Source organism: Pangasianodon hypophthalmus, unplaced genomic scaffold (genome assembly GCF_027358585.1).
Source record: "Pangasianodon hypophthalmus isolate fPanHyp1 unplaced genomic scaffold, fPanHyp1.pri scaffold_90_ctg1, whole genome shotgun sequence".
Lineage (NCBI taxonomy): Eukaryota > Metazoa > Chordata > Actinopteri > Siluriformes > Pangasiidae > Pangasianodon > Pangasianodon hypophthalmus.
The window spans coordinates 1-15,338 of NW_026514224.1; the positions used below are offsets into that span (position 1 = coordinate 1).

The following is a 15,338-nucleotide window of genomic DNA, read 5'->3' on the forward strand; positions in this document are numbered from 1 at the left end:
CAGCAACGCGTTAAGCATTAACTATCTACGCACTACTACAGAATGTGCTACCCTGGCTAACATACTGCCATTATTATGTCAAAAGCTCCATGAGATCATTTTGATCAGGTCTTGGAGGAAATCTCAGACCCTACATTCCCTTTTGGTTTTAAACTTTATATAACCTTTGTCATGTCAGCTCTAATGATGTCAGCTAGAGGTTGTAAACTACCATTTATGCCTAGGCGAAATATTGATAATTCAAATTTGAAATTGATAAACAGAAACAAGGCCTCGGTATAATAATGGGAATGATATGTCTAGTGAAAGCCTATTTCAAAGACCAAAGTGAGGAGTTTTGTGCTTTTAATGAGTTGGTAGAAGAGGACATTATTTGACTGCCACAGTTTAACAATGCCTTTCTGTTGATTTAAAAAAAAAAAAAAAAAAGTTTAGACATAGCCAGATTTTTTTTTTTTTTGGTCGCCTGTCAGTGGTACAAAATTGGCTGCCGGTGAGCACATCACATTATGTGGTCTAATACAACAAATCTTAACCCACCACCAAAGAATTATTTTACAAAGTGTGATTATTGTCTGTGACAGCAAAATTGGGCTAAAGGTTGTACAGTGTAAATCCAGGTCAAAGGAGCTTTAGGTAACTCAGCTAAATCAAAGCTTTATACAGATTACATTTATATACCTCTCCAGTAGCAACATCGCTAACCTGCGTCCAGCTTCGTCCCTTTTGTCACTAAAAATGACTCCATCATGGAAAACGAACGCAAATGTTTATTCTGATTTTACTGCACTTCTTCTTGTAAGTATTTTTTGTTTTTGCTTAGAGAAGAATTATCTGGCTGTGCTGTGCACGTGCCAATTTCAGCCATATTCTTTTTTCCAAACAGACTGAGATGGAGTGTCTATAAAATGACTGAGAGCTGGTCTTTGTAAACACTTTAAGGCTTACTCAATGGTATTTTTTGCCCACTAGGGGGTGATGCTTGCTTTCTAGAAGAAATCTGCATTTGTACGCACGCAGCACAAACTGTTGCTGTCTTCTTGCTCGGCAGCATCACATAACTTAATGAAATTATTTGCTGTTTCTTCGCAGGTCAATCACACTATCATGCTAAGCACCATGGGAGATTCCAGTTATAGATTTGGTGCTACATATGTGGGGACCAAGCAGACAGGACCTGCAGAGGTAAAATTTAAAGCAGTGTATAATCCATGTCAGAACAAGATCTCAGATTAGATTGCACACAAAGTTTACAGAGAAACATAACATTTTGGACAAGTGCTTGATCAGCTATTCAAACAAAGTGCTTCTTATGCTGTAAAAGGTTAAACTTTATATTTTTAGTAATCTTTGTTTATTTTGCAACAAAAAATGCACAATTTAGTTTAACGATTCAATGAGATACTAAATGTAGGTCGTGACGTAGTATTTTGTTCACATGATAGATTTTTTTGCTGTTCTCAACACCTATCGCACGTCCTTCAGTGAATTGCAATGGCTGTTATTTTAGTTAATTTGTTGAATTACGATGCAGTGTTATGTATGGCTGTCACATCTCTTGGTGTTATTGTAAGATTACATATTGTACATTTATGATGTTATTAATGCATATGGAGAAACTTATTTAAACCACATTTATCCATTAAACAGTTTTATCAGATTAATGTAAGAACTTTAAGTAAGTAAAATAAGTATATTGTGCACACGGATTAAAATTTTGTGACCTCGATTTGCCACATTAAACTAAATTGTGCATTACATTTTTTTGGTGCAAAAAAAATAAATAAATAAAACGTCCTCCCTTCCAAGCATCCTTGTTAGCTAGTCATTGATGTATCTGCCCTTTCCAGGCAACATTGGAGCATACATTGATCTCAGACAGTTTTAATTCTGTTTGCATGAGCAGTCAAAGAACCCAAGGAATCTGTATGGGTTGGTAAATCTGCCATACCTCATTTTATCTTGTGCTTGTTGAGCGAATGTAATTGTTTTAATTGATCCTGGGCTTACAAAGTGGCTCAGGTCCAGCTTTTTTCCTTCTGAGCTGTATGAACACAAATCTCTGATCTTTCGGAATCAGATTTAAGTCACTTTTGTACACTGTACGGCCAAAAGTTTGTGGACACCTGACCATCATAATCATATGTGTTTGTTGAACATCCCATTACAGATTTATTGCCCTATTTGCTGTTATAATAAGCTCCACTCTTCTGGGAAGCTTTCCACTAGATGTTGGAGCGTGGCTGTGGGGATTTGTGTTCATTCAACTACAAGAGCATTAGTAAGGTCAGGCACTGATGTTGGTGAGGAGGTCTGGGGTTCAGTCGGTGTTCCAGTTCATCCCAAAGGTGTTCAGTGAGGTTGAGGTCAGGGCTCTGTGCAGGACACTCGAGTTATCTGTCTGTTTGTCATGATTTTTGGTGAGATTTATGTGTAGATTTTTAGCCTTGTTCCCTCCTACACACCACGCAACCAGTGTTTTTTTTTTCTTTTAATTATGTGCATTATAAAAGGAAACCACACTAAGTAATAAACTATTTAAACACATTTCTTTCACCTCTTCTTGGACTCTTCAAAGGTGTGATTTGAAAGCTCTGATGATATGACGTTATGATAAGTAATAAATCACGGCTTTCTCTGACAGTCTACTTTATCTGAAACTTTACCTAAAGTTTTAAGTTATGCTTCCGTGAGAGCACAGTAGGTTGGTGTTTTCTCTTTGACACGTGAGAAATCTGTCTGTTCGCCAGGCATTTCCAGTTATGGTGGGTGACATAGACAACACTGGCAGCCTCAATGCACAGATTATTCACCAAATAAGCAACAGAGTGCGCTCGAAACTAGCCTTCCAGGTAAGTATGTGATACAAGGAACAGAATCTTTTATTCATGCATAGAGAGACTAATTCGTTTAGCTCCTGTTGCTTGTGTAACTTTCCTTTTTGTCTAATCAGACGCAGCAGCAAAAGTTTGTCAACTGGCAAGGAGATGCTGAGTTTAAAGGAGACGACTTCACAGCTACAGTAACTGTAGGAAACCCAGACATGGTGGTAGGATCAGGTAGAGTTCAAGCAGAGTATTCAAATATGTTACCTGATCATGTGATCATGCATGTCATATATATGTGTACATATATATATATATATATATATATATATATATATATATATATATATATATATATATATATATATATATATATATATAATGCAGTGTGAATTATCACACTATTCTTCTTTATGTCTTTCTCAGGCATTGTTGTAGCTCACTATCTCCAGTCGATCACTCCGTCCTTGGCACTGGGAGGAGAGCTCGTATACCATCGCCGACCTGGTGAAGAGGGAACAGTAATGTCTTTGGCAGGAAGATATACAGGTAGGCATATAAGATAGACAGAGAGGCAAAAGTCACCCAGTAAAAGGAAGAAGTGCTGTACAATATCAAAAGCCCAGCACTGCAAAAAATGATATCTTAACAAGTGAAAATATCTTGAATATAGTCAAATTTATCTAGTATTTCCTTTTATAAGATTACAATAAAACAAATCTAAGATTACTAAAACTGTTTCTAGACTTTATTTCTCACAACTATTTTCAGGCTTGAACTAGTCTTGTTCTATTGGCAGATAATTTTGGTCATTTGAAGCATTTATTTCTAGAAGAAAGCAAAATTATGTAGAAAATTATAAGAACATTTGAAACTTAAAATGAGTAAAAATGTCTCAACATAGGTTTAATAATCTTACATTTGATTTATTATAATCTTATAATAGGAAATACTAGATAGATTTGACTGTATCTTACTTATTTGTAGTGAGTTCAGGTGAATCGATCACAGGACCTGGTAATATGTGTCTTTTGCAACTTAAGCAATGCATTTTCATTTAGCCCTCAGATCTCATTTCCTGATTAAATCTTCACACTTTCAGAGCACAGGTGCTATCAGAGTTCAAGGCTTAAAAATAATCAGTCTCTCACCAACCCACTCTAATGAACTTTACCACAGTGTACATGGCTTTAAACACAAACACATTATCAAATATAAAATATGTAATAATAGTGTTCCTGGAAAGTAGCTAGTCATTGTGTTTCAAGCACATGTCCAAATGAGAGCAATTTCAGTGTTATTATTTGCCTGCTTTCTGACCATTTGTACACTTGGCACAATTAATATAGTAAATAGTGTTGAACCATATAATAATTTCCTTTAACAGTGCTACCTAATGGCTGAATGTATGCTGCCATTCTCAAAATCTTCCTCTTACGGACGCTATACATTGTAAACCTCATCAAGTCCACCATTGCAAAATGTTGCGATATTAATTTGGTGATTTTAAAGTAATGTCATATAGTTTGTTGTACTTGATGAAGCAGTAGAGCCTATAAAGAACATTTTCTTAGAGAGGCTAGTTATTTCACCAAGGTGCTAAAATGGTTGCATCTTGTGTGCTGTCATAAATTAGGAATAGCTGTGGGAATGAGTCGACCAGTTCACTGAGACAAAAAGCATACGTTTATATAATGACGAGCAGAGCTTATTTTGAAAAAAGAATGATGAAGCTTTATGAGCTTTATGAGCATATGAGAGGAGACTCATATCAACCAGTTACGTATATATCAGCAGCATAGTTGGACAGATACAAGGTACACTAGGTTGATTAAGTGTGAAAAATCACAAACCTGGCAACCCTGGTGATTAGGTGGACTTTTGATGTTGTCAGGGACGCCTCAGGACACTGTTGTTCACACTGCAAATGTGATGTGGCCACATGTTCCGTGTGATCAGAACACAGGATGCATTTGACTCTTAGCACTGTGCTCCAGTCTCCTGAGACGGATATTAATACCGAGTATGAACGGGTCCTAAATGTGCATAACATCTTTCCTTCTTTGTCCAGGTTCTAATTTTATTGCCACACTGACCCTAGGAGGTGCTGGTGCACATGCATCATATTATCACAAAGCCAACGAGCAGGTAAGCTTTCTTTCAGTAGTGCGGATTTTCATCACTTATCTAGATATTACAGTGTTGCTTTGATTAGAAGCTCTTATAAAATTTTACGTGGTATTGCGTACACATTAACATAAAATAAAATCTACTCTGGTGATGTGTAGCTGCAGATTGGTGTGGAGTTTGAAGCCAGCACTCGTATGCAGGAAACAAATGTATTGTTTGGTTACCAGCTGGACATCCCCAAGGCCAATCTGCTCTTTAAAGGTAGGCAAAGCATTATGCTTAATTAATACCCCTTTTAATATACAAGACGAAAAACATGCAGTTCAGTTTCTAACGTATCATTGGAATACACAAATGGGTCACTTAATGAATGACACACGGCAGGGTGGTATGACGAGTTACTGTCACGACCTCGGTTTTCACGATTAATGCGGTTAATTCGAATTAATGTTTTAACACGATTATCAGTGTTCTAATTGAGATGTTTATAAATGCGTATTTAAATTTTTTATTAAAACATTCATAAATGCTATTTAAAATTTTAAACCAATATGAAGGAAACAATATGAAAATAAAACAATGTTTCACTCTAAATGCAAGCATAGCTTCAAATGTCCTGCAGAAGATGTCGCTCTAAGTACTTCAGTAATTGAGCAGCTTAGCAGCAGTGAAGTTGTTGTCCTTGAATCAGAAACAAGATGATATTGAATTTGTATATTTCTGTAAAGCTGCTTTGTGACAATGTCGAATGTTAATAGCACTATACAAATAAAATTGAATTATTGACTATTGACTATTGGGTTAATATGTGATATATGGAATATTGAACATTGTATAATAAACCCACATGTCCATTTTTCCACTTTTCTGCAGGTTCTATAGACAGTAACTGGGTAGTAGGAGCAACACTGGAAAAAAAGCTGCTGCCTCTTCCCCTGTCTTTGGCGCTTTGTTCTTTCCTAAACCATCGTAAAAACAAGTTCCAGTGTGGGTTTGGTGTGACCATTGGTTGAGCAACCTGTTCAGAGTTTAAGTGAACAGGGGCTGACATTCACACATTGATGTTTTAGGGATCAGCAACATGTGGACACTCACACAAAGTGCACCATCAATTTATCTTTTTTTTTTTATATGAATGTGTCTCAGTCACTGTTTATATATAAAGAAGTATCCAGAAAGTAACTGCAGTATATATTATATATAGCAGATATTCAACCATATTCCCTCAATGTCCATTTCATAAAGCATCTTGCAAAAAAAAGTAAATCAGCTGATTCCTGAATGAAGAAATGTTGAATGAAAAGTCTGAAAGGACAGACAGCGAAATAATACTTTATTTTAGGTATTTGAAGAGTGATTGTAATCTTGTTTGTTGTTTTTGTTAAGTCTCTCTCTCTCTCTCTCTCTCTCTCTCTCTCTCTCTCTCTCTCTCTCTCTCTCTCTCTCTGTGTGTGTGTGTGCGTGTGTGTATTGTGGGTGAGGTTTTTTTTTTTTTTTTTTTTTTTTCTTAAACTGTAACTCTTTTTTTTTTTTTTTTTAATCTAAATTAAACATTTTTGTTAGGTCCGCTTTCATTTTTACCATTTCTTTTACAAAGGATACATATATTAAAGTGATCAGCTGAATCTAGATAAATACGGTTTCCTATATAAAAACTTTTGTGTTTTTTTTAAATCATTTGTGCTTGAGTGTTGGTTGAGAATGAGTAAGTTTTAGCTGAGTAGAAGATTTTAGTTGTTCTTTAATGATGTATGTACAGACACCTATGTAAGTGAGCAGAAAAGAGCCAACATAAAGGAGGATGGTGATATCGGCTTTAATAAGAACGTACCTCTGTTTCCAGACTGTTCATAATGGGAGTCTTTGTGAGGAACTGTTTCATTGATGTGTCTGCGTGAACAAGTTTTCCCAGAAAGAACACCAAATTCAGTCTCCGAAATGTCACCAAATCTCAGACAATATTGCACAAAAGTTGATCTATGATATGCTATAACCATTGCAGTGATCCTGATATATGCAATAATTACATTTCTTCAGTATTTTGCCTTCAGTCTTCATGGAGAAGAAGCAATCCAAGCATTGAAGGGAGGGCTAAGAAAGTAGAAGTGGCTCTTGAATACTCCTCAGAAGCTTCTGGTCATTGGAACAGAACCTCAACTACTGAGTCAGTGTCCTTTATTAAATAAATAAAAGATATACAAGAATACAAGTGAGTATTGCAATCTAATTGAAGCTTGTTCATGGGTCCTCACTTCCTTCTTTTTTTAACTGGCATGCATGAAAATCTTTGCCGTCTCCAGTCTGATGCAAATATTGAAATATTTGTAATGTGGTTATTGTTCACAATTATTCGGTGTGCTATCCCAAACAGTTTAATTTCTTAAAGAATTTATTAAAACATCTTTTCTTTATGACAAAATACCTTATGGCATTAACTGAATGTCATGGTGTAAGTGTGTGAGGAACATGAAATTATAGAGCCATATTTTTGATTCAACAAAGTTTTTTAAAAATCATTTTTCAACAATAAATCTAAGAAAACATGCATTTAACCATTAAAAATGTGTTAACCCATCTCAGGCAACAGTATTATTTTTTACAAGGTTTCTTTGCTGACAATGGGCCTCATTTGTCAAGCTGAATATGAACAGAATGTTTCCTCAATTGTTTGTATGAGCATTTATGCAAGAAATTTGGTATTTATGAAAATCCAGTAATTTCAGAAAAACGTTCATATCCTGCTCGTGCTCCTTAGTGGTGTAAATTTAAGCGTAAGAAGACTAATGTAAACCTCTATTGAGGAGCTTCAAATCATAAAATCTGCAATGAGTTACTGGATTTTTAATATACAGATGCTGATGCCAGTGCTAACTCGGCTAACAAAAAGATAATATAACATTCCTGTGCATGTCCAGGTTTTGTCCATTTCTTGCTACTGGCATGTTTCAGAGAGAGATAAGTGATCGATCTGGTATGTCTCGACCTGCAATCAGCAATATACTCGATAGTGTGTTGCGTGCCATCATCTGGTATGTTCCCGAATACATCAGTGCATTCCTCCTCCAGCCTTAAACGAAGACTTTAGCAAGGACACGTTTACCACACGTCAGCACCTCATCATATTCTTGTAAACATGAATCAAATGTACTTCCATGTCTGTCTCTGAGAATTTCTCTTTTTTTTTTTGGCCGTTTATTGGTAATGTTCTCCTTTCCTCTCGGTGAGTTTTGCCTTTTATTGAGTTTTTGTAGGCGACACTAAATGCAAATCAGCATGCGTTTGGTAATTTATGGGTGATGCCATTTATCAACAGTCGTGCATGAATACAAAGAAAATCAGTGTTTCTGAACCTTGTAAATCTGACAAATTTTTAGTTTGGTTTGGGTTATGCATTTACACACAACTCTACTAACAGATTGATAAAATGAGGCTCAGCAGCTGCATTTTGCTCTTACATGGGTAACAATTCTCAGCATGAATTGAGTTGAGTTTGCATAGAATTTGTAAATGCACTAGCATTAACTCGCATCCACGCCAATCGCATGAGGACATTAAGGACATTCTAACGTCTTACTTAAAGTTATTTTTTTAATTAATAATTTACTTTCAATCTATATTTTGGGTTACATGGAGTGATCTCAACAGTCAATATCACAATGCAATAAAAATAAAGTAAAAAAGAATAACAGAACTTACTTTTCATCCCACTATCTTCAGCAAATTTCTTAATGAACGTGTGTATTTTAATGTGTAAATTATCTGAAATATACACGTGTTGTTGTAAAGGACACTTTGCCTATGTTTAAAATGTCTTTTACTTTATAAAGTATTTTACTCTATTTATAAATGTAATATCCGTGGGACATAAATGCCCCAATCATGGAAAATTAAAAAAAATAGGACTCGTGGTAACTTTAGGTTTGATCCTAATACTTCAGCTCCAAATAATTTATACAAGTGTTGCACACCATTATATGGAAATCATTGTTGTCATCAGTGAAAATGTCATAATGGACTGAAACAGCTATTGGGTTTTTATAGATTTGTCAGTGTGTTTCATAGCTTTTACTTAGGTGTATTATCCACCGATGGGTGATTTCAGTTTCATTTTGTTTACTAATGTAAGATAAATGCTAGTGGTGATAGATACACTGGACCTCCATTTGCTGATCAGAATTGTAAGTGCAGTGACAGCGAGGTACAGAGAGATGTGCTGTTTTCAGTATGGTATCTATTTATTTATACAGAATCTTTATGGAAAAAATTCAGAACAATACATTAATAAGTGCTCTATGATTGGACTGTACTCTGTCTCACTTGCATTAGATAGAAGCATCTGACAATCTAACAAAAGTGAATGTAAACATGATGATGATACATGATACAGTGTCCTTTTGATGCTAAAATGAGAGTCACTGGGTCATCAGATGTCTGATGAATGGCTGATCTTTTCAAAAGCCTCCCAGAGAGCAGTGAGTTGGGCCTTCAGGTCTTGAGTGTAAGGGTCCAACTTCTGCTGCATTTCCTGGCTGCTCTGGATGAGCTGGCTTTGGAAGCTTTGGAAGAATGGGGACATGTTGTTCTGGAAGTCCTGCAGGTGCTGCTCCAGTTTCTGCTTCAGCTCCTCTGCTTGGGGTTCCATCTTGGCCTGAAGCTCACTCATGCTCTTCTCAAGACTCATCCTCAGCTCCTCGGTCTTCTGGAGCAAAGCAGCCCTCAGAGCTTCAGAGTGCAGAGCGTCTGTGTAGGGAGTCACTTCCTTCTGCCACTGTTCCACCTGCTGCTGGATATCCGATGTCAGCTCCTCAACGTACGGCTCCAGCTGACTCTTAACAGAGCTTATGTCCTGCTGCAGACGCACCTTCAGCTGCCCGGCCTCCTGGGACATCTTAGCCAGCAGCTCCTGTGTCAGAGGAGTTACCTGGTCTGGAATGGCCACTGCGTACTTGCTGATGGCATCTGCACTCTCAGAGATCTTAGCACTGAGATGAAAGAGAGTTGAAATAATTCAATAATTTAAAAAATAAAAAAAATCATATCTACTGGTGAATGGATGAATACAGTGCCACTTCTCAAATAATATAATATTAAACAATACAAGTCCTAATTATTTATTGCTCACTTAATTTCTTGTCCCATTTCAGACTCCTTGATCTTCTGCATAATGTCTTCAGTTGTTTGAGTTGCTTTGGCCACATAATCCCAGAATGCATCTTTGACCATTTCCATAGTCGTTTTGGCCGGGTCCTGCCAGATCAAATTGGCTTGGCAGCCTTTTAAATAAATAAATATTGATTGAATTGGTTAATTAGTGATTATTTTCCTCAACCAGAATAGAATAAAATAAAATTTAAAAAAATACTCACCAATAAAAACAAGAGCAAGAACTGTAAATCTCTTCATGTCTATATCTCAGAATTTCTGTAAAATGGAAAAAAGAACATTTAACGTCTATGTAACATTTATATATAGTCTAGATGCTCAGTTTCTCTGAATGTGCAAATAAGATCTTATTTTAAAATATTGTAATTAGCCTCTTACCTCTTAGGTGTCTCTTTCCTCTGTGTGTCTCTCTGTGTGAGTTGAGCATGCTGATCAGTGATTTATATATGCAAGAGATCTGTGATGAAGAAAGCAAAGTCCAAAACTCACCTACGCGCTGTCTCCGATTACTAAGCTGTCAGTCGTGCCACATCACACACTCCAACACAACACAACTGAACATAGCTCAAGTCCATGAGTCATCAGATAGTTTCAAATACAATGTGTTCCAACAACAAATGTGACTGCAGTTCCAAAATTCAGGTAAACTCAAATGACTGAGGGGTGAATAAACTCACAGTTAGCACTCAGCACACCTAATGATAAAATATCAGTTCTGACTTTTAATGCACTCTCACACTGTGCCCGCATACCTATCCACAGAACAGACTAGATACATTATAATTTCACTTTACAGTAAAGGTATTTTTCAGGGAAGTGTTCCTGGAGTTAAATACTTTTACGAACATGCTAGTGAAGGCCAAACATTTAAAGGCAAGAACAAGAAAACTAAAAATACATTTCACTGCAATTAGTAGCTGTAATATGTGAATACCTGTGTATAGTTGTATAGAATGTGGTGTATACCTGTAGATGGTATGCTCAGGTAATTATTTCTAACCTTATGTGTACTGATATCTTTAGTATCAAAAGCGACACACACCACTTTAGTTTTCCACACCACTTACCATCTATATTCTACAGTGTTCATCATTTTGAAATCTTCTGTAATCTATGTATGTAATATAACACATACATATCCTCTATGGTATAAAAACTGGTACATTTTACAGACTAAATAAAGCCCATATTTGCGATTAGAAACATATCATAGCCACATGATAAGCAGTCATCATTGTTATCATGATCTTTGAAGTATGTCATTGGACTAATGAAGTCATTGCTGGCAGGCTTGTACAGTTGAGGCCAAAGGTTTACATACAATTAAGCTAAAGACATTCAAACATAATTTTTCACAACTCCACATATTTCCTTTCCTGTGTAAAATCAATTACTTATTTCCATAAGAGGTCATTTCAAAATAATAGTAAGAGATATATTTGTTTTCGCTTTTATTTACTGTATCAGTGGCTCAAAAATTAAATACACTCTGTATTTGGTGGCATTGCCTTTTAATTGCTTGAAGGTGAATTAGACTGTTGGGCCAGCTTTCCACAAGCTTCTCACAATACTTTGCTGTAGTTTTTTGCTCATTCCTCCTGACAGAACTGGTGTAACTCAGTCAGGTTTGTTTGCTTGGACATGCTTTTTCAGTTCAGTCCACAAATTCTGTGGGATTCAGTGGCTTTGTGACGGCCACTCCAATACTTTCACTTTGTTGTGTTTTGTTTGTTTATGATCATTGTCCTGCTGGAAGACCCATTTATGACCAAGTTTTAACTTTCTAGCTGATGCCATGAGGTGTTGCTTCAGTATTTCTAGATAATCCTCCTTCTTCATGGTGCTATCTATTTTCTGAAGTGCACCTTTTCCAGCAAAACACCCCCATGACATGATGCTGCCATCCCCATGCTTCACATTTGGGATGGTGTTCTTCAGATTAAAAGCCTCACCTACTTTCCTCCATACTTAGTGCTGATATTCAGGGCCAAACAGTTCAATTTGTTTCATCTGATGAGAGAACGCTCCTGCAAAATCACCTGAAACTTCAGTCTTGCTTTTTTATGCCAGGCTTGGAGGGGGGCGGCTTCTTTGCGTGAAACACTTTCAGGCCATGATGAAGTAGGAAACTCTTAATAGTAAATGTACATACTTTGGTACCTGACACCTCCAACTCCTTCACAAGTTCCATTGTTGCTGTCTTGGGGTTCAGTTGAACCTTTCACACCAAAGTTCATTCATCCTTAGGAGTTTATTTGGGCCTCTTTACTGAATGATGCAGTGTCTGTATGGTTATATATTAATATTTGATATTAATATTTGCATGCAATTGTTTTTACATATGTTCATGGTACCATCACTTCTTTGGAAATTGCTCCTAAGGAAGCACCGGGCTTGTGGAGGTCTTTTTTTTCTGAGGTCTTTGATGAGTTGCTTTGATTTTCCCATGCCCTTTATCAAGGACAAAAAAAAAAAAAAAAGAAAGCACTGACTCTAAAGGTAGGCCACCTTTTACAGCCAGAGGTGTGCTCCCTATTAACTCCTAATTATGACAATTGGCCAATCAGAAGCTTCTAAAAGTCAGTACATGAATTTCTGGAATCATCCATACTGTTTAAAGAGACTTTTGGCCTCGACTGTAAGTGGTTTAATCTAGCAATACATAACAGAAACAAGTCCACAATTCCACATATTTTGAAAAAGAAATTAGAATAAAATTTCTTAGTTTGATTTGAAATTAAGATAATGAACCACAAAGACTGTTTTTCATAACTTTTTTTTTTTTTTTTACCCATCTGTAACTGTGCGCCTATAATTTTAGATCTCATTGTAAAAATAACAATAATGACAATAGTGATATGCAGTCCTGTGAGTATTCGGTGTTATAAAAAAAAAAAAAAAAAAAAAAAGAGTCAGCACTTTAACTTTAGATAGCCTTGTTAACAGTATTAGAACACATCAATTTTCAGAGCTGCATGAGAATATCTAGAGGCAGTTACATTGTTTCGCCACAAGATGTCAGTAAAATAACACATGATATTCCTACACTCGCACTGTGCTCTTAGTGAGGAATCCTCTTCCCGCTCCCGGCGAGCTCCCTTCGATAGCTCAGTTGGTAGAACGGAGGACTGTAGGTACTTAAAGTGGCTATCACTAAGACGGTTTTAACGTTGTTAGGACGTGACATGAGGGGAATTTTGCGTTTTCCCCGCCTGTTAGTTGGACAAGCAGGGGGAAAAAACTCATTTCCCTGACCGGGAATCGAACCCGGGCCGCGGCGGTGAGAGCGCCGAATCCTAGCCACTAGACCACCAGGGAGTCGCAGCAAACAGCCGCTCCTCTAGTGGCTGGGCGCAGTACCTCCGAGGCCCTCTAGTGGCTGGGCGCAGTACCTCCGAGGCCCTCTAGTGGCTGGCCGCAGTACCTCCGAGGCTTGGAGTCCCGCCTGGAAGCTGAAGAGGGCGAACACGTGCAGAAACTCGAGAACATGAATGCTCTGGGGGTGAATGAGTGTTTGGGTGGGTTGGGACACACACAGCTCCGTATGATGACTGGGAGATCTCTCAAAGGGGCGGAACCTTGTAACCAACTGCCAATCACTGAAGCTCTTAATGAACATGACTGACATCTCAAACTTGAACCTATCAGCACCGCTCATTTTGTTTATTTATAGGTCTAGCTAGACGTCACTAGCTTCTTCAGTGAAATTTAGCTAGCTAGTTAGCATTTCAGTTGCTTTTCTTTTTTTTTTTTTTTTTTTGCCTGAGTTTGCAAAACTTCTTTGATGCTCTTGTTTCCCACGAAAAACAAGTCTGGGACACAATGTGGTAGGAAAAATGCATATATTTATGGTTGTTTGTTTGAAAAACAATTGGTTAGACTTGTGGCAGTTTCATTCTGATTGGATGACACGTTTTTATAATCGTTTTTGTTATAATAAAGGCTAACAAGGTTACAAGGGTTTGAAACTGAGCTTTTCACCAGCCTGAAGATCTGAAGATAAATGGCTGTTTCTAACAGAGCATTTTCTTTATTTTTCCTTGCTTTTTTTCCTGACAGTAAACTAATTTCATAATAACGGACAACAGAATAGAGCTCTGACCATTAATACACCATCTTTATTTATTTAATTTTTTTTATCAAGCTATTGTAAACCATGGAACTGAGACCTTCATTGTTTGTTTTATCATAAAGTGGATTTTTAGGTTAAACAAGCTTGTGCAAGATGAATTTTCCATCGTGGGAAAAAGCTTTGACTTACAGTGACTCATATGAAAGTGTGTTAAATGGACTGTAGAGGGCGGTACACGTGCAGAAAGTCGAGAACATGAATGAGGTTGGAAAGTGAATTCACTCTGGGGGTGAATGAGTGTTTGGGTGGGTTGGGACACACACAGCTCCGTATGACGACTGGGAGATCTCTCAAAGGGGCGGAACCTTGTAACCAACTGCCAATCACTGAAGATAACTCGCTAGTCTAGTCTTTCCTTAAATCACTTTTTTTTTTTTTTTTGCCACGTTGTTTGTAAAGGGCAGTATTGAAGAAAGAATTGTTAGGGTTTGCTAGCTGACTTAACAAAGCGATGCTTTTGCTTACCTTCGATAGCTCAGTTGGTAGAGCGGAGGACTGTAGGTACTTAAAATGGTTATCCTTAGGTCGCTGGTTCAAATCCGGCTCGAAGGACGGCTTTTACGTTGTTAGGACGTGACATGAGGGGAATTTTGCGTTTTCCCCGCCTGTTAGTTGGACAAGCAGGGGGCAAAAAAAACTCATTTCCCTGACCGGGAATCGAACCCGGGCCGCGGCGGTGAGAGCGCCGAATCCTAGCCACTAGACCACCAGGGAGTCGCAGCAAACAGCCGCTCCTCTAGTGGCTGGGCGCAGTACCTCCGAGGCCCTCTAGTGGCTGGCCGCAGTACCTCCGAGGCTTGGAGTCCCGCCTGGAAGCTGAAGAGGGCGAACACGTGCAGAAACTCGAGAACATGAATGCTCTGGGGGTGAATGAATGTTTGGGTGGGTTGGGACACACACAGCTCCGTATGATGACTGGGAGATCTCTCAAAGGGGCGGAACCTTGTAACCAACTGCCAATCACTGAAGCTCTTAATGAACATGACTGACATCTCAAACTTGAACCTATCAGCACCGCTCATTTTGTTTATTTATAGGTCTAGCTAGACGTCACTAGCTTCTTCAGTGAAATTTAGCTAGCTAGTTAG

The 15,338-nt window shown here is 37.7% G+C and overlaps 2 protein-coding genes and 3 non-coding genes across 5 annotated transcripts; 2 read left to right on the forward strand and 3 right to left on the reverse strand.

Moving 5' to 3' along the window:
* Window positions 1-1,036: 1,036 nt before the first annotated feature.
* tomm40l (translocase of outer mitochondrial membrane 40 homolog, like) lies at window positions 1,037-7,164 on the forward strand. Its single transcript, XM_053231930.1, has 7 exons — window positions 1,037-1,185; window positions 2,751-2,852; window positions 2,954-3,059; window positions 3,252-3,374; window positions 4,897-4,973; window positions 5,114-5,216; window positions 5,829-7,164. The coding sequence occupies exons 1-7, from the start codon at window positions 1,066-1,068 to the stop codon at window positions 5,966-5,968; spliced, it is 771 nt and encodes a 256-aa protein (XP_053087905.1). The 5' UTR covers window positions 1,037-1,065; the 3' UTR covers window positions 5,969-7,164.
* A 2,005-nt stretch (window positions 7,165-9,169) lies between these two features.
* Window positions 9,170-10,598, reverse strand: LOC113535211 (apolipoprotein A-I). Its single transcript, XM_026928446.3, has 4 exons — window positions 10,497-10,598; window positions 10,322-10,376; window positions 10,078-10,228; window positions 9,170-9,937 (listed from the first exon to the last, which is right to left on the reverse strand). The coding sequence occupies exons 2-4, from the start codon at window positions 10,356-10,358 to the stop codon at window positions 9,379-9,381; spliced, it is 747 nt and encodes a 248-aa protein (XP_026784247.3). The 5' UTR covers window positions 10,359-10,376; window positions 10,497-10,598; the 3' UTR covers window positions 9,170-9,378.
* A 2,766-nt stretch (window positions 10,599-13,364) lies between these two features.
* Window positions 13,365-13,436, reverse strand: trnae-cuc (transfer RNA glutamic acid (anticodon CUC)). The gene has a single exon. It is a non-coding gene; the product is annotated as a tRNA-Glu (tRNA).
* Window positions 13,437-14,714: 1,278 nt separating this feature from the next.
* Window positions 14,715-14,802, forward strand: trnay-gua (transfer RNA tyrosine (anticodon GUA)). The gene is given in 2 exon segments: window positions 14,715-14,751; window positions 14,767-14,802. It is a non-coding gene; the product is annotated as a tRNA-Tyr (tRNA).
* A 90-nt stretch (window positions 14,803-14,892) lies between these two features.
* Window positions 14,893-14,964, reverse strand: trnae-cuc (transfer RNA glutamic acid (anticodon CUC)). The gene has a single exon. It is a non-coding gene; the product is annotated as a tRNA-Glu (tRNA).
* Window positions 14,965-15,338: the final 374 nt, after the last annotated feature.